The following is a 25,881-nucleotide window of genomic DNA, read 5'->3' on the forward strand; positions in this document are numbered from 1 at the left end:
CTAAACCACTGGAAGAACACACACCATACCACCTTAACTAAAGGATAGATTTTCAGGCCTCTCTGAAGTCCATTTTCTCCATATTGTTCTATGAAACAACTGTCATTACTTCATTAATTCTTTGTGACTGAAAAATTTGAAGGAGTGGCGGCACAAACTTTGACTGTATTTATTCACTTGAAATAACATATTTCCTGCTCTTATTCCTAAGAAGGTAAGAGAGGTGTGGAATAAACAGAGCTTTAAAGGTCCTCTCCAATAAAAAAGCAGGCAATAAAAAACAAAAGCAAGTATCACAGAAGCCCAAGCAGTTGAGAAGGTTCAGAAGTCTGAAAAGAAAAAGTTTAACTGTCCACCTCTACTGAAAGGTAAAGGGACCCCTGACCATTAGGTCCAGTCGTGGACGACTCTGGAGTTGCGCCACTTATCTCGCTTTACTGGCTGAAGGAGCCGGTGTACAGCTTCCAGGTCATGTGGCCAGCATGACTAAGCCACTTCTGGTGAACCAGAGCAATGCACAGAAACACCATTTACCTTCCCTCCGGAGCGGTACCTATTTATCTACTTGCACTTCGTGCTTTCAAACTGCTAGGTTGGCAGGAGCTGGGACTGAGCAATGGGAGCTCACCCCATCACGGGGATTCGAACCGACCTTCTGATCAGCAAGCCCTTGGCTCTGTGGTTTAACCCACAGCACCACCCCATGTCCTCCTATACTTAACCTATACTAAATATGTCACTTAATCTTCTATTCGCTGGCTTCTGGTCTGTGACTGTAATAAAATGATTGGTTGATATTCTATCTGTTGTGTTCTTAGATAGAGTAGTGGTGCAGTCTGATGTGTCCCCAACAATGGCCCCTAGCAGCCATTTAGATCCATAGGCTTGCTTGGACGCATATAACCATTTGGTTTACTTAAAAGTAAACAAGTGGAAAATCACATGTCAGCACTTCACTTTCACCAGTGTTACATGGAAGGACAATGACCATGAAAGAGCAATATTGTGTTTCATATGTGTGTCCTTTCTGGTTTGTGGCAGCGGAAGGAAATCTGCCATGAATGCGCAAACCCTTTGTCAGTCAAATAAGCCATGGCTCTCTGGCAATGGGCTGTGGGAGCAGTGAGCTACTGAATGCCCCCCACTGCCTGGAAGCAGTTGGTGTAACGGATTGACACGGGTTTTGAAATATTTATTCCTACCTGGCTGGAAAAGAGTTAATCCACCTCCAGCCTGACTGACATAACATTCTGATGGGGGCGGGACTGTTCCCAGTTTAAAAGGAGGGAGCAGCAGTTTTGTCAGTTGAGGAGAGGGGGAGGGAGTGGATAGATGTGAGGAAGAAAGTTGAGAGGCCAGAATAGTGGGAATCTAGATGAGGTTCAGGAAGGCTTGATGTTAAGGGTTTGACAGAGATTACCTACAACCGAAATGCTTCTTATAAACTCATGAAACGTTAATTAAATAACTATGTTCTAAGGTTAATAAAATTCTTCTCTTTTGTGCCAAGAAGTATCGTCATTATTTTTCCACCAAGGTATCAGGACTCACAGAAGTGGTAACTCATTAGAGGACAAAATTTACCTCAGGAAAGGAGGCAAAAGTCCGTGTCTTAGAGTAACACTGAGGAGGCTTAGAAAGATAACCTGGAGTGTCAACAAGTTGCCAGCGTGGAAAGGGGCAAACATTTACAGTAAGGGGAATCAGGCCGAGAGGGACCCTTTACTGGCGACAGGAGGTTATTCTAACAAACAGCCTAGAGTTTTTCTTTGATACCAGGCCACGTGAGCTGGAGGGAGAGTCTCTTTACTTATAAACTCCCAAGAATAAAGTGGTTTATTTGGGAGGCGGCGGGAGGAGAGTGTGTGTGGCTTCACCTCTGGATTCCTGTGTCACATTTTAGTAATAGAGAGGGGGACTTTTGTCACAGTTGGCTCCCCCTGGCACTGCAAAATTTGCCATGCAAGGTCAATGTGAATTGGCCATTGGCTGCCCTGAAGCAAGGAAGGACTGTCCTTCCTTGGAGGTTTTTAAGCAGATGTTGGATGGCCATCTGTCATGGATGCGTTAGCTGAGATTCCTGCATTGCAGGGGCTGGACTAGATGACCCACGGGACCCTTCTAATTCTTTGATTCTAAGTTAGTGTCTCTCAGTTTAAGCTACCTCACAGAGTTAGGCAAAGGAAAGGGCCCCCCAATGCAAGTGACAGTGCAGGGGAGTGTGTTGCCTTTTTAGACTGGAGCTCTGAGTTATAAATCGGAAAATTAAAGGTAGCCCCATTGCCCAACATGAAGCAAAACAAAACCCAAATTTATTTTAGGGCAACTAAGCCCAACTGAATGTGCCCAAAGTGGAAGGCTGCACACTCAGTTTTGCAACCTTTTGATTGATATGGAAATAGGAACAGGTTAGTCAGTTGGCAGCTGGGTTCAGATCAAGGACTGGAGACATCATGTCAAGCGAAACTTTACCATGTGTAATTATGTATTGTGTAATGTTGCATTTAATAATCAGAATAGGAATAGTCCTGGTTCAAGGAGTGCTTATTTCTGCGGAAGAAAGTGCTTGGTGCGCGGGGTTCACATACATAAATGACGATATGAGCAAGCCTCCCCAGATCTGCCCAGAAAAGTGCCCAAGGATGCCAAGATTCCTCTCAGGAAAAGTTGACTAAGGCGAAGGCGAAGCAGGGAAGGGAGTCTCCAAAGGAGCCAGGCAGACCTTCCCAGGCAGGCAGCACCCGCAGAACTCGAGGCGGGGGGTTAGTCATGATTCGAAGGGGAGTCGGGCGGCGGCGCGGTGGAGGCGGCCGTCCAGTTCCTCCCCGCCCCGCCGGGCTGCGCCTAAAGCGCCTCTGTCGGCAGCTGCGCTCCCCAGTGCAGGCAGTGCGCCGACGGGCAAGGAGCGCGCGCTGCCTTCACTCATGGAGAGCCTCAGGCGGCCGCAGCAGCGGCGCGCAAGGCAGAGTTGGGCGCAGAGCCTGGGCGCGCTGCTCCTGGGCGCGCTTTGCGCCTCCTCGGCCGGCGCCTTCGAGCTCACCATCCTGCACACCAACGACGTCCACGCCCGCGTGGAGCAGACGAGCCGTGACTCGGGCAAATGCGTCGGGGAGGACTGCTACGGAGGCGTCGCGCGCCGCGCCACCGAGATCCGCCGGATCCGCGCCGCGCACCGCAACGTGCTGCTTCTTGACGCCGGAGACCAGTACCAGGGCACCGTGTGGTTCAGCTTCTTTAAAGGGCAGGAGGTGGTGCGCTTCATGAACCTCCTCGGCTATAACGCAATGGTAAGGGGGGGGGGCGAGAGAGGGGGCAAACCCGTCAGGTAGGCCCCACCCACCCCCAAAAAACTTTCTGTGGCGCCATTGGGTCCTCCCAAGTGGGACACCGTTCGCGGTGGACGTGCTCCAGTATGGAGGGAGGCCATAGGAGGGAGGTCATAGGCTGGTTTTCTTTCTTTCCCCTTCACACAGCTGAAGGGACTTGGGCTCCCCTCAGGTGGTTGACTGGCAGGCGACAGGTTCGGGGCTGAGGTGATGACGCTCTTCTTCGCGCCTTAAGTACAGGTGAAACTCGGAAAATTAGAATATCGTCGAAAAGTGCATTTATTTCAGTAGTAATGCAACTTATTATTTTTTATTTTAATTTTTACAAATGCTTTCTTTTGGAAATTCCACAGTAATAAAACAAATAGTTACAATAATACAAAAATAAACAAAACTATTACATTCCATTTATAATTGACCTGCCTAACGACAAATAATTATAATTACAACAAATAAAGGCTTGACATATCTTGCTTTGCACGTCATGCATCTATCTCATATATTGGTTTCACCTTTTAAGTTGCATTACTGAAATAAATGCACTTTTTGACGATATTCTAATTTTCCGAGTTTCACCTGTATTCTGGCAATGGAGTTTGCGGTCTCCTAAGCAAGGCCTACCTTTGAGATAGGCGAGGTGGGCCTTCGCCAAAGCACCAAGCTCAACTCAGTGTCTGCGGGTCGTCGTCCCCAAATGTAATGTTTTCAGTTACCTAGGGCAGCAAAAAGCAAGAGTCTGAACCATTTTTTCAAGGTTCCGGATGTTGGATACTAACCAACTACAACAGTGATCTCCCTTCAGCTTTTCCACTTTCTGCCTTGATTCTGTTTGGTCAGCTTTACTTTGAGGCAACTTTTCCAAACACTGAGCGCTTCATATCCTGTAAACACTACCTGCACCATATAAATGATAATAAAAATTAAGCTGTGGACTGTAAGATATCAGCTGGACACCTTGAAGGGAGGAATCCCTTCTTCTTAAGTAGTAGAGAAGGCCAGCAGCCAGCCACAACCAGAAGATGGGAGACTCAGCACTGAGAAGCTCCTCTAGAAGAGGTTGGGATTTTGGAGGAGATGCTCCGGAGAAGCACAACCTGGTGCCTATTCTCTTATCTCCATGTGAGAAAAAAAATGAAGCACTCCCATCATTTAGCTTAATCCCTGAGTACAGAGGAGCTGCAGGCCTGCTGTTGGAAAGAAAGTGCTGGAGTAGTTGCACCTTTGATCAGATCCAGCTATCACCTAGCTACTGCTGTTGGTTACATGGAACTGCCTCTGAAGACTTGGATGTGTTAATAACAAGCCCAGAATACATATGTGAAGCTGTTAATTTGTATATCCAAAAATGAACCTATCTTAGCAGTACTTGGCAAACTCCGCTGGCTAGCTTCCAGACTGCTGCTGAGCAGAAATAAAAGTGATAGTGCCATCAGATCAGGACTTTGGGGCAGACATCAAGGGTTCCCCGCTCAGAAGAATGAGCAGGAGGGCCTTCAAATGCAGCAGGGCTGGCTTACCACACACTGAAGTAAGTTAAGTAATACACATTCCCATCTAAACAGCAGTTTTAGACTTTGGACATTAAGTTCAGAGTCGAAAATACCTAGCTGCACCGCTGATTCCAAGTGCTGCATATTTTTAACCTTTAAAGCTGTAAGTATGGAACCAGGGCGTTTGGAAGACCATCTACTGTACGATGCTCTAATATTAAAACCATTATTTGAGGCCTGACTCTGGGCTGCACCCACTTTGTGAACTTAAGTTGGTAGTGGCCAGATACAGGATTATTTTGATCATAGTGCTCCAGGAGTGAAGTGTCATTTCTCTTTATGAATTCACCTGATTACAAATTTAATAACTTTTAGCAACAAAATTAAAATGCTTTTATATTTCCAGGGTTGTTTTTTAATTTAAACAATGGTTTTTAGACTGAATCTAGAAAGGTGACCATTTTGCTTTGTGACAACAGCCTGCTCAAATCTGTTCCACTTACTACCTCTGCAGGCAGTGTGGCAAGAAGGAGTTAAGCCAGGCATCCCCAAACTTCGGCCCTCCAGATGTTTTGGACTACAATTCCCATCTTCCCTGACCACTGGTCCTGTTAGCTAGGGATCATGGGAGCTGTAGGCCAAAACATCTGGAGGGCCACAGTTTGGGGATGCCTGAGGTAAGCATTTGGCACTAAACTTAGATGAATGGGAATATAAGATTCATTGAAAGAAAATGTGAGAGAGGTGGCTGGGATGGATACTGGACTCATCTCTTCTTCTCATTCTGTGATGTGAATTGCAGTACATTCTTGCATTCTGATCCATATGAAAATCTCTATGAAGAGAATGTCTTTTAATCTGTTTTTGTGAGCTGAGAGACGTAGATATACAACTTGCAGTGTCTGGGCAAGGGAACGTCTTGTCCTCCTTTTATCCAAGCGTTGGCTGGCACGGCAGAGCCATCGGATTTGAGATTATTATGCTATACCTTGTTCCTTCTCCTAAACAGCACAGGGTTAGGGTGGAGATTTTTGGGGCCAAGCTAAAGCCAGTCCCATCCTTGCTTGGCACTACTGTTATTGGTTTCTGGATAAATGACAAAAAAAACTATTGCATAAAGATACATGGGGTGTGGTTTTGGATCCCCAAATTGTTTTTCTTTGGTGAAATCTGTTTAAGCATAGTGGGAACTATTTTCTGTAAAAAGAAACGAAATGCACAAGAGTGAAAGCGCCCTGCTCTCAATTATATGTGCAAAGTAAAAGCAGATGTTTGTTTCAGTCTCAAAGCATACAGAAAATTCTGGAATGTGTACAAGCCAGATTCTAAATACTTCATTGCTGAAATTTTCACTATTTGCTTAGATGCTTACTTTTATAATGCAGATTTTATCTGCTTTTATTGGGAACACATAAAATGGGGGCGATCAGCGCTGGACAAATATGCCAAATCAGGCTTGTAATCAGTGCTGAGCTCTTTTCCTCAAGCTTTCATTCTATTTTAAGCATGTGAAGTATCATATATTTTAAATCCATTATAGGTCTTGTTCTTGGGATTTTAAGTAGCTTCAAGTTGTTTGTTTCCACATCCAAATCGCAGTGTGGGCAGCTCTGTTTGGTCTGCACTGCACTTGTTGTGGAGAAGAGGGTGAACACCACAATACTTGAATGTGCCTGCTGTAAACAGACACAAACATCTCTGAAGGCATTTCTTGAGCCACATTGTGGTTAGGTGTGTAAACATGTTTATCTGCCTACCATGTCAGTCCAACTTAATAACACTACATGTAGAATACAGTATCATGTTTATAACATTGTATAAGCACACAAGGGGCAGGGATAAAAGACAAGGCACTGCCTGAACGGTATGTTTCATATTTCAAGAATCCCTGTCATTGCCTAAAAGGGTGGAAATCAGAGAAACAATTTGCCCTGGAAAGCGTAGAAGGAAGCTGCTTGGAAATATAGGCTCTTCAGAGTAGCTTGTTACACCATGGCTTAAAAAAGAGAGCAATAAATTACAGGGATATATTTGCAGTGTAATGCATACATTTCCAAATCTTTCCTGCTGAAGGCATGGTGAGTAGCTGCATATTTTGTCATGCTGTGCAGTGTTGATTGGTCTTAGCCAGCACTTTTGAGCAGGGAAAAAAGGGCGCAAAATCATTCAGTTGCTTGTTGGTCTTCAAAATTAAACCAGGAAGAGGGTAGAAGGATAAAGAAAGTCCCTTTCATTTCCTTTGGCATGCACTGTCATCTTGAAGTGCTTTGTACAGTTATACAGGGTGAGTCCTTTAAAAGAGGCCCCGTGGATACAGAGTACACATGTTCCACGGGTCCTCTTTTAAAAGACTCAGCCTGTAGTTGAAACTGAAGTCAAGCAACTTCTACACCCAAATATGTTCCTTTGGTGAGAAGTTTGGTTAAAGATGGTTATGGGAGATCCTTGATTTCAACCTTGCAAAAAAATATAAAGAAATTTAAGCATTCTAAGGAAATTATTGAGGGCTTGCCGATCAAAAGGTCGGCGGTTTTATCATCAACTATATGCTTTATGCTAGGGACCCAGGTGGCGCTGTGGGTTAAACCACTGAGCCTAGGGCTTGCTGATCAGAAGGTCAGCGGTTCGAATCCCTGTGACGGGGTGAGCTCCCGTTGCTTAGTCCCAGCTCCTGCCAACCTAGCAGTTTGAAAGCACGTCAGAGTGCAAGTAGATAAATAGGTACCACTCCGGCGGTAAGGTAAACGGCATTTCCGTGCGCTGCTCTGGTTTGCCAGAAGCGGCTTAGTCATGCTGGCCACATGACCTGGAAGCTGTACACCAGCTCCCTCGGCCAGTAAAGCGAGATGAGCGCTGCAACCCCAGAGTTGTCCACGACTGGACCTAATGGTCAGGGGTCCCTTTACCTTTAAGGAAATTATTGAGGGCCACTGAAATTCCAAATATTTTAAATTCTTAAATACAATTACTCATTGGTTCAAAATTCCAAATCTAGTCCATTGTGACAATTGGAGAGGATGCTGACACTGTTCTTGTTTGAAAATGGGGCTGGTAGACTTATTCACCTCCAGATATTGCTGGACTCCAACTTCTATCAGGCTTGGCCATTGGTCACACTGGCTGGGGGAAGTTTTGGGAGTGGAAGTACAACAATATTTAGAGGGCGACAGGTTTTTAAATGTTAGCGTTTAAGAGACTGAAGAACTGTGTTGATGCACCTCCAAATATTAGTAGCTGAACTGAAATAGATGTAAGAGAGCTTGAAAAGATACTATTTGGATATAGCATACTGTTCATGTGTTAGAACTGGATGGATCACAGTCTAGATTTTAAAATATGTCCTTATGCTGTCCTTTGTTTTTCATGATTGCGGGGACTTCTTGTCAACAAGGAGGTTCTATTTTTCTTTTCTTTTATGTTGTGCAGACACTCGGGAACCATGAATTTGACAACGGTGTGAATGGATTATTGGATCCACTGCTGAAAAATGTTAACTTTCCTGTTGTAAGTGCAAACATTAAAGCAAGCAAGAAACTAGCAAGCAACATCACGGGATATTTCGCACCTTACAAAATTCTGGAAGTTGGCTCGGAAAAAGTGGGAATTGTTGGCTATACCTCGAAGGAGACACCTGTCCTTTCAAATCCAGGTATTATTTCTTTTAATGCTTATGTAAAAATTAGGCAAATAAATGTATTTATTTTGGATCCTGTGATTCCCACCCTATTTTATTTCTTACTCCTGTAGCATAAAGCATATAGTTGATGATAAAACTGCTACTGTTGCAATTATATTACTTGCTCAAAGTAAGAAAAAAGTGAGCACCAGATATATGTGACTATAGTGCAATCAGATGATAGAAACCCCATATATATATATATATATATATATATATATATATATATATATACACTCACACATACATGGTTTTCATCTATTTAGATCTTTGTTTAATTATCAGCTTAATGTGTCATCCAGTCACAGGCATCTGGACAGGTCTCAAAGATTATGATAGGAATTCAACATAGTGCTAAGGCAGTCATCAAGACAAGTATTTTGGCTTGCCAGATGTATGCTGTTCCAGGGGTTCTCTTGACACCCCCCAGCCAGTTATAGTGTGTGGGTGAGGAGCAGAGGGGAGGGGAGAGGAAGGAAGACCCATTGCAAAAGATGACAGGACTTGTTATTTGAAACCCGCCCAATGGTTATTTAATGGTTAATTAGTTAGACCAAAATTTCTAAAAGGAGTCATTAGCTTGGATTCATATCTTTAGATTTCCTGCACTGTTCATGTGTGTTTCAAAGGAAACCATCTGTCCTTTGGTGAAAGATCTGGGGCTTTTTGTAACCTCTCCCTTTCCTCCTTGGGGAAGAATTGTGAAATCACCTTGTCCAAGCAACTTAAGACATTTGCATGAATTTCAAAAGGATAGATATAGATATATAGGCTGCACAAATGCAAAAGCATCAGGCCAAGAAAGCTGCATTTGCTCTGAGCTGAAAGGAAATGCCCCTCTTTACTCCAGAGCAAAAGGCTGCTGGCTTTACTAGCTACCAGAAGGTGTTCCATGCAGCTCAGCCTTTTGCTTTTCTGGGAATCCTTTCATGTATCATCTCCATTATTATTGTGGGAACATAGAACAAAGCCTAAGCTATTGCTCGGTGTCATACAAACCCGGGGCCAAACTGAGGGCAGCCATTTTTGTTTAGACACATGTTCTTCATTCATGTCCAATAGCCGATATCCACTGCAGCAGGCCCTGCTATTTCATATCCAGAGGACTAGTTACAGGTAGGTAGCCATGTTGGTCTGACACAGTCAAAACAAAATGAAAAAAATCCTTCCAGTAGCACCTTAGAGACCAACTAAGTTTGTCATAGGTATGAGCTTTCGTGTGCATGCACACTTCTTCAGATACACTGAAACAGAAGTCACCAGTCCCTATGTATAGTCAGAGGGTGGGGAGGGGTATTACTCAGAAGGGGGGTGGGAATGGGTGATTGGCTGATAGGAGTGGATATCCTGAGGAGTAAGGAATTGCTGATTGACTGCATGTTAGCAACTGCTACATAAATGCTTTGGTGAATGAATATGTTCTGTAGCTGTTCTAGTACTGACTAATAATGGGAACATAAAGAGCCTGCTAATATTTCCAAAATTAATCATGGGAACATAGTTTCCTGATTCCACTCTGGCATTGGCACATTAATTACAATCTTCTTGTTTCTGAAGGTTTCTGGAACACTGGAGGCTAGGTTAGATTGGATCTCCTGTATCTGAAGAAAGCTCATACCAATCAGGTTGAATCCTGACGAGACAGAAGTACTGTTTTTGGGGGACACGGAGCGGGCAGGTGTGGGGGACTCCCTGGTCCTGAATGGGATAACTGTGCCCTTGAAGGACCAGGTGCGCAGCCTGGGAGTCATTTTGGACTGACAGCTGTCCATCAAGGCACAGGTTAATTCTGTGCCCAGGGCGGCTGTCTACCAGCTCCATCTGGTACGCAGGCTGAGACCCTACCTGCCCGCAGACTGTCTCACCAGAGTGGTGCATGCTCTAGTTATCTCCCGCTTGGACTACTGCAATGCGCTCTACGTGGGGCTACCTTTAAAGCCCTAAACGGCCTCGGTCCTATATACCTGAAGGAGCGTCTCCACCCCCATTGTTCAGCCTGGCCACTGAGATCCAGCGCCGAGGGCCTTCTGGCGGTTCCCTCACTGCGAGAAGCAAAGCTACAGGGGACCAGGCAGAGGGCCTTCTTGGTAGTTGCGCCCGCCCTGTGGAACGCCTTTCCATCGGAGGTCAGAGAGATAAACAACTACCTGACATTTAGAAAACACCTAAAGGCATTTTCTAGGGAACACCTAAAGGCGTTGTTTAGGTTTTTAATCTGTGATATTTTAATGCATTTTGGTATTTGCTGGAAGCTGCCCAGAGTGGCGGGGGAAACCCAGCCAGATGGGCAGGGTATAAATAATAAATAATAATACCAATGACAAACTCAGTTGGTCTCTAAGGTGCTACTGGAAGGAATTTTTTTATTTTGGATCTCCTTATTAGCATTATTTTTGTGGGGATAGCTTATTGCATAATGTTTTAATTGATATTACCTCTACCCTCCAAAGCTGGTTTGGGGAGAGTGTACAGTGTGTGCTGGGGGTGAGGAGATGTCCCCCCCTTTTCAAGTTATATATATATATATATATATATATATATATATATATATATATATATATATATATATATATCACAACAATTATCCAATCATAATTTTAACATTTTAAACTCTGGCTCCGTTTCCCCTCTTTTTGTGGTTTCTTTTCATCTTTCTTTTCATCTTCCTGCATACTTCAAATTATCTCAACATATTCTTTTATGTATCTATTCCCATATATATCCCATATATATTTTTTGAAACGGCAGGTATTTACAGTAATCCTGCCAATGTCTTAATCTGTTTACAGTTTGTTTGTAAATACTCAATAAACCATTTCCATTCTGGTCTAAAAAGAATTGTTACTTTGATTTCTTATTCTCCTGGTAAGTTTCACCATTTCTGCGTAGTCCATTAACTTCTGTATCTAATCTTCTCTTGTCAGGATCTTGGGGAGATGTCCCCTTACACAAGTGGAAGTTGCTCTGCTTGCACAATGATTTTATTTGAATACCATCCACTTTCTGCTAAATCAACCTAAAGATTTCCTGTTGTATGAGGCTCCACAGAAATATGGAACTAGCAAATTAGCAATGTATCAGTGTAACTTCCATTATTTGAAAGGAACTTGTTAAACAAAGAGAGAATGTTATGTATAGTATATACGTTATATATGTATAATATATTTGTTCATGTGCTTTGGCAAATCATTTTGTGAGAATAAAATAAAAGACAAAACATTAATGCATTTTTTCTGGATTTTTAGGGCCGGATTTATCATTTGAAGATGAAGTTACAGCATTACAGCCACAGGTGGACAAACTTAAAACTTTAGGAGTCAACAAAATCATTGCACTCGGTCACTCTGGTTTTACTGTGGACAAAAACATTGCTCAAAAAGTGAGAGGTGTGGATGTTGTAGTTGGAGGACATACAAACACCTTTCTTTATACAGGTATGTCATTTCCTTGGCAAAAAGAGGGGAATTCTGATTGGTTAGTACTTTAATTATTGTAGCTATGTCTCAGCAGTTATAACAGGGTGCTGAATATTTAATTCTTCATGCTCCTCATTTTGGTACAGCTAGGTATGTTTGGAAGAAACTGTCGTGTGAACTAAACATTTGAAAGTATAAGGTTAAGCCTTGAAACTAGTCTAGAATAGAAGTTTTTTTTTCCTCCTGATGTCCTTCATCAGCTTTTCCTAACCTGGTGCCCTTCAGATGCTATAGGCAGGGGTCCTCAGACACTGTTGGGGGCTAGACTATAGTTTGAAAAAAATATGAACAAATTCCTATATATACTGCACATATTTGTAGTGCACACAAAAAACAGGAAAAACAATACAATATTTAAAATGAAGAACGATTTTAATCAACATAAACTTATAAGTATTTCAGTGCGGGGGTGGAATATGAGAGAGAGAGAGAGAGAGAGAGAGAGAGAGAGAGAGAGAGAGAGAGAGAGAGAGAGAGGGAGGAGGGCGACCGAATAAGAGGGAGGGAAGGAAAGAGGCGTGGCCTCAGGCTCTGGGCACCAGCGGTGGTGGCAGCATCCAGCTGCTCCCTCCTCAGTGCCCTCTGGCAAGAGACCTGGCGCCCCGGACCTGGCTTCGCGCTATGCCTGCTTTTCTACAGGCCTTCATCAGTGGTGGCCTCTCCGGGCTCGGCTCCAGGACTGACAACGGAGGAGGAGGAGGAGGAGAAGTGTGTGTGGAGAAGGAGAAGCCGGGTGGGGAGGGGGGATTGCGGTCACTGCCACAGAGGCCACCACCGAACCAGTGGTCCCTACCCAGCAGTTTGAGGGAGCTGCCACTAGCGCCGGCAATCTGTCTCTCCTACCCACCCCAACCTGGCATGCCCATGCGCACGCGCACCTGGGATTGCGATGGGATTGATGGCCAGCCGAGTGGGATGGGGCTGGAGAGTGTGGTCTGAGGAGAAGCCGGAAGGGATTAGACCCAGTTGCTTGCAGGCAACGGGAAGGAGGAGCGCTACGGGTTCTGCAATTGCCGGGTGGGCCGGGTTCAGGACCCTGGCAGGCCGGATCTGGCCTGCAGACTGTAGTTTGAGGACCACTGCTATAGGAATCTAACTCTCTGTAGCCTCAGCTAGCATGTCCCATGGCCACGAATGATGGGACTTGTAGTCAATCAGCATCTAGAAGGCAATGGGGGTAAGAGGCCCAATGATCTGATTAGGTCTTCTATGCAGACATGAATAGAATTGTGCTGCTATTTGAGAAGCTTAAAAGATCAATGGAATATCAGCAACACCTCTTGTAGGTTCAGTGACACTTCTTGCTCAGATTTTTTAACATATTGAATTTACCTTGGTCATAGCTTTCAGTCTTTTATTCATTCATCAGAGTTTCCTTTTCTCCTCAGGAAGTGGTTGGCTTTTGGTTTGCTGTTAAGCACTAAGGATGCTGGGCCTTTTTCCAGTGGCTTGCATAGTTGTACACAAATGAATCATGTCTCTGTCCTCCCATTTCTGCTTGTGTCTATGTGCGTTTTCCTGCCCTTGGTCCAGAATAAATATGAACTTTGTCTCTCTCTCTCTCTCTCTCTCTCTCTCTCTCTCTCTCTCTCTCTCTCTCTCTCTCTCCTGTCTTACACCTTCCTCCTAGATTTGTTTAGTGATTACTCCAGCCTGCCTCATATTAGATCAGGGTAAACTTTCCTGTGTGTGAAATGTTCCTCTGAAATGGTGGTTTGTTTTTAAAACCTTCCAGAAATAGTGGTGGGTGAACTCGCCTCAGCAATATTCAAAATTGGCTCAGAAATTGAAAACTTTTCCAGGATGTGTTCAGAAAAACAACAACATTCCGTTTCCCTGTTTGCTCTATTCTAATTACAACATTGGTCATGTACAGATGGCACAAACACTTTGCTTTTTTCAGATATACCTGTAAAGCATCTGGCTTTCAGAACCTGGTCTGCTGAATGCTTGCCAAGCATTCACTGATTATTGTTGTATATTTAACCTATAGTTTTCCCCACAATAGCCACACTGTGGAATTTATTTGCTAATGAGAGTCTTCAGCTTTTTATAATACTTCCCCCTATTGAATTTACACAATTTTATAGGGAGGATTTGACTATAAAAGGCAAAGTTGGTGGAGCTGAGTGAAGCTTTGGGTTTTCTTTTGAACATAGCTTGTTCTGATTCCTATTTAGAATTTCTTCCCAATCTGTTGATTTATTTTTATTTTGCTGAAATGTGCAAGAATCTCATCCCAGTGGCTTCCCTTTTGCCTAAACGTGAACATAGAAATCTATTTCCTCCCTAGGTCCTCTTTCTATCTGTAGCAGGGATATACTTTGATTCCCTGGGTGTTCTGTTTGCCTTTAGCTGGGCCAAACTGAAAACATTTTGATTTCCTATTTGTCCTTAGCAGGGGCAATGCTAATACCTTTGTCCTGCTACTTTAATGTTTTATTGTACATGTGTATTCAATAACTATGGGTGCATGCATTCCCACTCCTTTGCATTCTTCACTATATAAAATGGTGTGTGTAGAGCCCAACCTCAAGAACTAGATAAACCACATTTAGTGAATACAGTTCAGAAAACAAAATAGCTTGCAGGTACAGCCTCTCTGTCTCTCTCACCCCACCCCTGCACTGCAAGAGGTGCAGTGGGCATTCTTAGTGCTAGGTTGGCAGACTAGGAGTTCAGAGTGCTGAAGAGGAAGCATTGAGGTCAGGCAGGGTGTTGTGATCGGATGAGTCATGCTGCTCCAGGTGGATGTAGATAAACTTCACACACACATATATCTGGCAATAGTTATGTCTTTCACCCAGGATCTCATATACTTTTTCCCAGCTATGAGGGTTTCTCAGCTCTATGTTCCTCAAGCCTCTGTGTAGCATACACTTTGTTACTCTGACCACAGACTGACATTAGTCTAATAACACCAGTGCTGATTTGGGGTTTTTTCTTCCGGACAGAAGTCACACTACTTTAAAGGGTGTAGCTGGGTTGTTTATCAATAGGAAATGAGATACCTCAAACTCTGAAGTGTGTCTTTTTTACATACCAGACTTTCTGATGAAATTAACATTGCATGTTGCCTCCTCCCTGGTCTGAGCATTCTTTACTAAGCTAAGCACCCATTCTCACACACACCATTTACAGGTCATTCATAATGCATTGTAGGGATTGAAAACTTCTGTAGAATTATAAAGGCACTTTATAAAGAAAAGGTAGAGAGTTTATTCTTAGAAGCTTGGGTAGAAGCATTGAAACATTTTTTTTAAAGGAAGAAGATGAGTTCACTAATACATTACTTGACATAGAGAGAACATACATGAGTATACACATCCAAAAACCATACCTAACATTTTGATAAATGCACCAAGCCTAGCCTTTATACTAATTTCCCAATTTGGAACATGCAGCATTATGGTTGTGACTGATACTGTTATACTTTGCTGACCAACCTCTGAATATTAGAATCATAGAGTTGGAAGGGACCACAAGGGTCATCTAGTCCAACCCCTTGCAATGCAGGAATCTTGCCCACATCCCTGACTGAACCCACAGCTCTGCTGATTGAGCTATCCCTCAGGATATATATTCTGAATATTGAACAACATATGAATACCTGAAATAAAAGGAAGCCTGAACATTATTAAGTTTTATCTCTTGCCACCACTGCTGCTTGGCTAAGCACATATGCAGGTGGAGCTATTTAGAGTCTACAGGCTCTTTGGCCTATTGAAATGTTCCAAATTGTGTTGTTGCTGTTGAAATGGAGTTTGTTGTTGCTGTTGGAAGTTGAGAAACCGGCAGCAGCTACATGTTGCATTTTCTGGCACTATTAATGAGTGAATTTGGGAGCTGTCCAGGAGTCTAGTTCTGAGACAAATAGAGAGATCAGTGCCTGCATTCAGAAAGAATCATTCATGGCAACGAGATGCTGGGTGTAGAATATAAAATCTAGTGGCAGTGTTTTCAGTGCACCCATCAATGTCCTAGTAACACTTTCAACCAGAAATATATTTATTGCCTTAATCACTGATAATGTTCTGCAGTGAAACATGCTGCCTTTAGCAAAAGGGATGTGGGAGCGAAATAAAATGAAACATTTTTTTTTAAAAAAACCCACTTCTGCTGAAGTGTGTGTTTAGTGAAACAGCATCTCAATCGAACAGTGCACGTGAGGTAATTGAAAAGAAAAAAGTTCACCTTCCCATTTGGGGACTTACATCTCACCTTTTATTATTTTTCTGTTAGGAAAGAATAACATGTTTTTCTCTGGGCTCTTATATTCCAAAGCCAAGAGTCAAAGGGATGAATCATGTGGATGTCCAATGCATGTGTGTATATAGAAGTGAACATATATATATGAATGAGTATTTTTTTTGCACTTGGCCATAAGACACACTTAGTTTTTAGAGGAGGAAAACAAGAAAAAAATATTCTGAATCAATGCCGCTGTCGGTGGCTGCGGCGGAGGGAGGAGCAGCCTGATTTCATGGCTCCAGCGGCAGAGACATCCCTCTGCTTGAGGGATCCCACTGCTGTCCAGTGCCGTCACTCCATAAGATGCACAGACATTTTCCCTTCCTTTTTATGAGGGAAAAAGTGTGTCTTAAGGGGCGAAAAATACGGTGTTCTCTCTCTCTCTCTCTCTCTCTCTCTCTCTCTCTCTCTCTCTCTCTCTCTCTCTTTCCTCAAAACACAATTAGTGCTGGAGAGCAGAGTGGAAGCCTCTGATTCCCCTGATCAGCTGCTGAATTGAGTAGGAGCTGAGTAAAGGGGAACTGCCTGATGATCCACTCTTGTCCTTCCCAGGAGACAGACATTGTTGACATGGGAAAGAAGGGAGAAGGGAATGATCTGATACCTTGCCTAGACGCTGTATACATGTTATGTTTCTTGCTTTCACACACAAGCAGGTTTTTTTTCTGTACCCTAAATATCAATTGATGTGCTTGCCTCATCAGTATTCAGGACTTCCTTTGAAAGCTAGGAAGGAAGGAAAGGTCATTTATTCTCTGGCCACTTTTACAGGCACCCCACCTTCAAATGATATACCAGCTGGTAAATATCCATTTATGGTGAAGTCAGACGATGGGCGTGATGTTCCTGTTGTTCAAGCTTATGCTTTTGGAAAATACCTTGGCTATTTGAACGTTGTGTTTGATGACAAAGGAAATTTCATTAGAGCCTCTGGAAACCCTATCTTACTAAACAGCAGTATTCCTGAAGGTATGTATGGGAAGGAGATCTGAAATTTTATTTCCTGTAGGTTGTCTCATTGATGATTACCTAATTTAAGTACTAGATAATGCATGATGTCATGTGTGGTGTTATTGTTCCTTCTCCTTTTACTCTGGGTTGGATCCAGAGTTGTCTTTCCGCAAACGGAACAGCTCTTGTAGAAAGGGCTGAAATATGGTGGAGTCTCCTGTTGTAGGAGGAGGAATGATTTTTGCAGATTCTCCCTTCCTTCTTGCATTCCCCACCCCTGGTGCCAAGTTGAATACAGTTCTAGAGGGTCTCCCGGCATGCCAGGGCAGCTTTTGGGGGGCATGCGGGCAAGAGGAGAAATGAGTGAAAAATCACCTCCCTCCTGCAGGGAGTATGTGGTAACCATCACTCCAGTTATGAGAACTCAGGATCTAGCCTTCTTTCCTTTTCTAAAATAAATTATGCGGGAACTGACATTATGCCCACTATAAATTAAATATATAATTATATATAAAGTATCTTGTTTTAAAGTATATAATTTCACACATTCTTTAAAAAAACAAAAACCAGAAGTATATTCCCCCAAACTTAAGACTGGTTCTAAAGAGTTACTCTGGGCACAACCAAAGGTTTGGACACTTGTGGGAATTTGACTTTTTACTCTCTTTTTTTTTACCTGGTTCTGCTATATCACATCTGCTTCTAAAAGTCCTCTTGGTTCTAAAAGAAGTTAGCCATACTGTATGACACAGAATAGGGGAGGGCTGCTTTTAAGAAACCCAAGTTAGTGGCTGTGTGACTTCTTTGGATCCAAACTATTGGAAGCTGGAACTATTGTTGTGCCTGGCTAATAAAAACCTTCAACATTGCTACTTCTTTTTTAGCTGAGGATGTGAAAGCAGAAGTTGACAAGATGCATCTTCAACTACAAAATTTTTCTTCCCGGGAAATAGGAAAAACTATTGTTTATCTAAATGGTACAAGTCAAGCATGTCGCTTTCAAGAGTGCAACATGGGGAATTTAATTTGTGATGCTGTGGTAAGATAATAATCCAGGTTACCGTACTTTAAATGGTTCATTATTTGATATTTAAAGTCTAAAGTGTTTCATAGAACGTCTGAGCCTCTTGAGCTTGCTTTCCATCATGGTGTTCTGTTGTACCAGAAGCAGTTTAGACATGCTGGTCACATGACCTGGAAAACTGTCTGTGGACAAATGCTGGCTCTCTTGGTCTGAAAGCGAGATGAGTGGCGCAACCCCATAGTCGCCTTTGACTGGACTTAACCATCCAGGGGCCCTTTACCTTTTATATGAAAGATGTGGTTTTGTGGCCTATCTTCACTTGGGGATCAGCTGGCTATGAAATTGTTATGCTTTTGATCTTGGTCCTTCCTGTGGACATTGGAACTATTGAAACTATTGATCAGAAACTGCTGATGGCACAGCTGTATAATTAGCTAATTGTTCACTAGTGGCAAAAGCCTGAAACAGCTTGAAAGATGTAAGTCCCAAGCTTTTAGAGACGTCTTGGACTTTCACTTCTTCATGTCTTTCTTTTTCCTTTAAGACCTGTCTCTGGGAATTTTTTCTTAGGATCCATACAGGTCTTTTTTAGTGACATTGCTCACCATTATAAAGTATTGGCAGTTCCTTTTGCTGCCTGGGGCTGACACCCATGGCACATTGATCAAAACGTGAGTACTGGCATCACATCTCATTTTTAATAGCTTTAAATCACAACAGATGGAGACTTTCACCATGTAAAGAGGAATTGGTGTGCAACAGCTCTTGGTCTGAGCTATTTACCCCAGAATATACCAAATTACAAAGAATGAGAGAGATTGTGGTGGCAAGGGACTGGGAGAACTGTCAGTTGTTATTGTTGTGAGTCACTCACACATGAACAGCTAAATCTTGGAGTTGTAAGTGGACTGACTTTCAGTATATTCTTTTAAATGGGCAAACTTCCTTACTTTATTGGTTGAGTAACCTCTAAAGCAGGCATAGGCAACCTTGGCTCTCCAGATGTTTTGGAACTACAACTCCCATGATCCCTGACCACTGGCCCTGTTAGCTAGGGATCATGGAAGCTGTAGTTCCGAATCATCTGGAGATCCAAGGTTGCCTATGCCTGCTCTAAAGCATCCAAGGAAAGGGGATTCATTCTAGGCTTCCATAGTTGCCTTGTAAAAAACTGGATATAAGGTTTGCACAATTAATTAGGTTGACCAGGCATTACCGTCCTGTCATGGAAGTGTCTAAAGGGCTCTCCATAGAAAACTACTTGACTTGTTTGTACAGGCTACTTTGCTTGGATTCATGAACAATCATTGACTAGGAGAGATGTCATATTTAATTGATTGCACCAATTTGTTTGGACAAGAATGATATCCCTTCTACAGCTAATTATCAGTAGACTTAGCTAAACATTGACCACAGGTTAGTTTAGGGCATCTTTCAGTTGATATGCAGTGCATTAATGACTTAATGTTCCTGTGTCAAATTGCAATTTAATTTCTGCCAATGCTGTTCTTGGAAAAAAGATACCCAGTTGCATTCTTATACAAGCTAGTTGGAAAACTAAAAGGGATTCTGTGAGGTTTACAGAGTGATCCTTAGAAGTAAATCCCATTTTCTTTAATGCTGTACATAAGTTATGTTTAGGACTTCAGCCTCGGAATTTTTATTTTAAAAAACCACCACTTGATTTATTAAAAACCCTTATATACTGCTTTGTATTGAAGACATATCCGAAAAGGTATACAAAATCAGTAAACTGTAAAAAATGCATCATAAAAAATAAGCACTATCTAAAACTGAAGTGTAAAAAGTCAATACAATAAACTGTGGACAGCCAGAAATAAGAAACCTGCATTCTCCAGATGTCATTGGAGTACAGCTCTCATCATCCCTAACCACTGGTCATGCTGGCTGGGGCTGATGTGAGTTTGTTATGATTTAGTTATTAAATTTCTGCCTTTCCTCCAGGGAGCTCAAGACAGTATATGTGGCCTTTTCCCACAACACACTTCATCCTGGAACCCCCTTGAAATCTCACACTTCTGTAGAGATTGGAGGTGGTGTGTAACAATACATTTGCCTGTGTGCACCTTATAAGAACTACCACATCAGGTTTAGTATTCCGTTTGTAAGCATGGAGAAATCCCCAAAGATTACTTGCTGTTATAGATGCACAAGCCCACCACATTATCCCCAATTGCGAAGCAGAAATACAACAGCAGAAAAAGGGAGCTGTAGATTTTTCAGCAGGAAATTTTCTTTGGCATGCTTGCATTTCCCAGGATAACAGCACATGTAAAAATAAACTGAAATGTTTCATATTAGATCTCCATGAGCCTGTGTAGGGCCTGGACCGGGAAGCTCCATGTTCAAATCCCTACTCATAATGAAGTTCACTAGGTGTTTTGAGCTAGCTACTATCTCTCAGCCTTGCCTACTTCACAGGGTTGTTGGGCAGGTAAAAGAGGAGAGGGAAGAACCTGTACATTGCCTGAATTCCTTAGATAAAGGGATGGGTGGAAATGAAACAAAAAAAATGGATTCTATCCTATGTTTATTCCATACTAAGTTTATTGATATAAATGAATTTTAGTCTACTATGAATGTTCTTTAGTTTTTAATTACAGTTGTTTTATTTGTGTAAGTAAATGATTTGTTGCTAGGTAATATCCCAATTTCCCCCTTCCCCCATCACTTCCTGAAGTTCTTGAAGCTGAGATAAAGTGCAGACTGAAACTGACAGAATTTTTTTTTGTGTGTGTGTGTGTGTAAATGTTTTAGGTTTACAATAACCTGAGACATCCAGATGATAACCAATGGAATCATGTTTCGATGTGCATCGTAAATGGTGGTGGAATACGGGGACCAATTGATGAAAAAAGCACGAATGGTATATATAGCTTTAGGGCTTTTTCTTCCCCAAGGCAATACTGCTAAAATTTCCTCTTCATACCCCACATTTCTCTCAATAAGTTAATTAGTTTTAGGGATTCTTATTTTAGAGCTTATCTACTATATTTCACAATTGTCATGCTTTTCTTGGGCAAGGATTTGACTTTCTCCTCCCCTTTGAACATACACACATACCTTTCTAGTGTATGCTTTAAAAACGAATCTCACATTCATTCAGATATATACATTTCTGGATGCTGAAAGGCTGGGGACCAATTTAATGATTATTGTTTTCCTACGAAGGCTTGTGAAACACTTGGCAGTGTCTCCATGTGAGGAGAATACCATGATCCGTACCAAATGGATCCTTCCCACTTGGAAAATCCCTATGCCATAAGCTTGTACATGGTAGCCCTACCCTGGGGACTCTCCACACGTTACAAGGGATTCTGCTGCTTTTATGGTTCGATTGTTCCTATTTGTTTAAAATTTTATACTATAAGCTGCCTGGAGACTCTGATAAATGTGGGGGTAGAACCATCAGAAACATATTTATTTATTATACAGTAATATTCTTATTCTTTATCCTGAGACTTCAGGGTGGCATAAACAAGGTTCTCATGTTATCGAGTCCCTGCAACAAGTTTGTGTTGTAGGCTAGACTGCAAGATTGTGACTTGTTGGAAGGCAGTCAGTGTGCTCCACTGGGGTTTGAGCTCAGCCCTTCTCTTGTCTAATGCTTATATCTACAATATCATATTCTCCTAAAGTGAGAAATAGAACACAAAACTGATTGCTTTATGAAACAACGTCCTGTCCCATTCAGGAACTATTACTTTGGAAGAGTTGCTGTCCGTGTTGCCTTTTGGAGGAACTTTCGATTTACTGCAGATCAAAGGCTCTACTCTGAAAGAAGCATTTGAACATAGCGTTTACAGGCATGGAGAAGGGACAGGGGAACTCCTGCAGGTCTCAGGTAAGTTACTTTACCAGCGTTGCCTGTTCAAGGTCCTAAACCCACACATACTCACGAAGGAGTATTGTAAGAGGATTACCTGCTTCTGCTTTTAAAACAGTGAAATATCTGGAACGCTGCCCCATTCTCAAGGTTAGGCGTGGTGTAACCAGGCAGGAGATCACCCCAGGGTTAGGTTTATCTTACAAGGCTGTGACTAGGTGATGCAATTCATCAAGCAAGCAAAACACAAATGCAGGCTTCTGAGGAGCAAAACAATGAAAGGTAAACAACCGTGAAGTGCAAATATTTAAATGTATATGCACCAACAACCTTCACATATACAAAGAGATTCAAAAATGTGTACAAAATCTCATGCTCAAAGCCTTAAAAGTCCAGTATAAAGTGCAATAATAAAGTCCGATAACAAAGTGCTACGACGTATCATGCGTTCTTATCTCTTCCGACGGGCGGCTAGCTTCTTCCCCGTTTCGCAGAAATGGTTTCCTCAGGGTGCGGACTCTTTCTAAGGTTCATGTGTAAAAGCTTAACAAGACTACCAAAGCTCACAATTCTCAAAGATTCTCTTGAATCTCTTTGTATATGTGAAGGTTGTTGGTGCATATACATTTAAATATTTGCACTTCACGGTTGTTTACCTTTTCATTGTTTTGCTAACATTACCGTGTTGTCTGTTTGTTGCTGCTATTCTGAGGAGCGTCTAGCATGGATGCCCTCCCACCAGCAGCAAAAACAAGCATGAGCCACAATTAGCATGCTGCTCATATTAAGACAAAAACAAAACCCCATTGTACTTATGACACTATTCAAATAAACAAAGTAGGGCTTCTTGCCTCGGTAATGGACTGGATGAGAACCAATAAGCTGAAGCTCAATTCAGCCTGGGGCACTGTTAGTGGGTGGTCCCCTAGACCAGATAGATGGGAGGGTAACTTGCTCTTGTTGGGTTACACTCCTTCTGAAGGCGCAGGTATGTAGCTTGGCGGTAGTTATGGATCCATTGCTCTTGCTTGAGGGTCAAGTGGGCTCAGTGGCACAGAGTGCCTTCCATCGGCTTTGGCTGGTGGCCCAGTTGTGTCCCCATCAGGACAGGGATAGCCTATGCTCTGGTAACCTCAAGGTTAGATTACTGCAACCCGTTATACATGTGGCTGCCTCTTAAGATGGTTTTGAAACTTCAGCAGGTGCAGAACTCTGAGGCCAGGGCAAGACAAGTTAAGCACATGAGGCTAATTCTGTCCCGACTGCACTGGCTGCCAATTAGTTTCTGCCCCAGTGTTTTTTTTCTGGGGGGGGGGGGGGAAAGGTCAGAGAACTCACCACAAAGGCCCACAACAAAGAAATCTTAGTATTAATACTGGCTAATTAAATTATCTGCGGCATTTTAAACTCTTTATGGGGTATTTTTTTTCATTTGTTATTACGCTATATATTTTTTGTGTTTTTAGATGGTAAACTGTCCTGCGATCTTTGGATGAAGGGCAATGAAGAAATTTAATAAATGAAATAAATGAAAATAAAATTCTTATAACTAAAATCTACTTCATGTGTAGGGATTTTAGGTCACAGACCACATCAACAAATTCACTGGAATTATTGTGCCTTTATGGATTGTATCCAATGTCTTACTTGAAGGAGATGCATTGAAATGAATAAGTATGACTAACCTAAGTCCATTAATTTTAATGAGCCTCCTATGAGTACGACTAACATTGGACACAACACTGTATATATACCATTTAGGACAAGAATATTTTTATACGTGTTTGGCTGCCATTGTGTGAGCCTCCAGCTGTTACTTTATGAGACTTTGCAAAAACCTATATAGAAGAATAAGGCTCATTGGCCGTGGACAAAAAATGATGCTTTGTGGTTATGTAAATGCCATTTTCTAGATCTGTTGATTTGTTTTTAATTTTATACACCATAGACACTCATTTGTGGAGAAACTAAATGCATTTAAAGCAAAATACCTTCAGGTACTACTTTGCTATAGTGTGTGCTTGGTATGGAATCCAGTAAGAATCGTTGGAGGAGAGACAGCTATCTAACTCATTCAGCTTTGGAATCCAGTGTGTCATAGGAAGTAGAGTAATACCATGACAGACCATTATCTGCACTGAGTAATTGCCAATGGCTCCCAAGGTTTTAGATAGGAATAGCTGAAGGCTTCACAATGGCTGAACCCGGGACCTTTGCATGCAGTGCACATGCTGTACCCTTGCTCTGCCACTGCAGTGTGGTCCTGTCCTGTGGTTAAATGTTGTGCTCACATCAGTTTATTCTGGTTCTAAACTTCAAAAGAGCAGCGTGATTGTTTTTTTCAAGCAAGTTTTTATAGACCCAAAGAATGCAAGATCTGATGTCTAAAATGCTGTTCAAACTTGTGCTTCATTGATAGGTATACAGGTGGTGTATGATCTTTCTGAAAGTCCGGGAAGCAGAGTGGTCAGCTTAAAGGTTCTTTGCACAGAGTGTAGAGTACCAGTCTATGAACCACTGCAGCTGGAAAAAACATACAAAGTGCTTCTACCTTCTTTCCTTGTTGGAGGAGGAGACGGATACCACATGCTAAAGGGAAGCTCAAATAACCACAGTAGTGGTATGTATAAGTTACTCCTGGCAATCTGTAATATGGGACGTAGAATGTATATTGGAATTAATGTCCCTGTAGGAGACCAGTCTCCCACGAGTGTGGAAAATGCTGCTATTAGGCAAACCTTTATTTATTCCAGCTGCAACAGGAAATATTTAACTCAGGTTGGTTTTGGAGTTTATCCAAAAGTAGAGAATGGGAAAAGCAAGAGAATATATATTTTTTAAAGTCTGAAACAAAAATGAGGGAATTTCCACAAGTGTAATAGTACAATCACAATCACTTCCAAAACAAGTGCACCTAATAATTAAAAGAAAGAGTTTGCTTTGTTCAGTGTGTTACTGCTTGCCTTCAAGCTGATCTTGGATTTATGTGTTGGATATACATAAGGATTTTCTAAAGTCAGATCAGTTTTACGCAGGATTTTCCTAGCATGGTTACTGCTGTCACCATAGTTGCTCCTGTGACAGTCTTTTTTCATGCCAATCACACATGCAGACCTCCCTACAGCTAGTGTTGCTTGTGTGGTTTGTTTAAGTCAGCAGGGAGAAGGAAGACAATAGATAGAAGTCTTCACATGTCATAGACGTTTTTTCTGGTACAGTGGCTGTGTCTAGAAAACTTTATGGTGGTTGTTTCAAGCCTGTTTCACAGCTCCGCAAACTATTTACTCACCATAGTTACAGAATGTTGGCCACCTGGGTATGATTAAGATGCTACAATGATTTGACTGACATGAACTTTGGTGTTCCTTTTTCCTTTTCTTAAATAGGTGATCTTGATGTCGCCGTTGTTTCCAACTACATAACTAGAATGGGAAGGGTATTTCCAGCGGTTGAAGGTCGTGTGAGGTTTTCTGCTGGAATTGTATTCCAAGGCCATCTCTCTTTGATTTCTGGATTATTTGTTTTTCTTCTGTGCTTCATTTTTTAGTTTTTCAAATGCTGCAGGGCAACTTTAATTTTTTGCATTCCAAAAATTTCTTAATACTTAAAAGACAATCTTGGCTGCTTCCATTCTTCCCAGAGGGCAGAATGTAAATTATTACGGGCATAGCCATTAAACGACATAAAATTCAACAATGAGGTTTAATGTATTTTGTATGTATAGTGCGTTTGAACTGAGCTACGTTTATGTATATAATTGATATGTATATTTGTTCTTCATACCTTCACTTTTTAGAAAATTAAAGTAAAACGAAAAGAAGCAAGTTGTGTTCCTTCACC

The 25,881-nt window shown here is 42.1% G+C and overlaps 1 protein-coding gene across 1 annotated transcript; it reads left to right on the forward strand.

Annotated features, from left to right (window-relative positions):
* Positions 1–2,786: 2,786 nt before the first annotated feature.
* NT5E (5'-nucleotidase ecto) lies at positions 2,787–25,861 on the forward strand. Its single transcript, XM_035109453.3, has 9 exons — positions 2,787–3,287; positions 8,243–8,465; positions 11,738–11,926; positions 16,991–17,188; positions 18,055–18,209; positions 20,973–21,081; positions 21,910–22,059; positions 24,461–24,661; positions 25,428–25,861. The coding sequence occupies exons 1-9, from the start codon at positions 2,925–2,927 to the stop codon at positions 25,586–25,588; spliced, it is 1,749 nt and encodes a 582-aa protein (XP_034965344.3). The 5' UTR covers positions 2,787–2,924; the 3' UTR covers positions 25,589–25,861.
* The last annotated feature ends 20 nt before the right edge of the window (positions 25,862–25,881 follow it).

The sequence above is a fragment of the Zootoca vivipara genome, chromosome 3 (genome assembly GCF_965207765.1).
Source record: "Zootoca vivipara chromosome 3, rZooViv2.hap1.1, whole genome shotgun sequence".
Taxonomy (NCBI): Eukaryota; Metazoa; Chordata; class Lepidosauria; order Squamata; family Lacertidae; genus Zootoca; species Zootoca vivipara.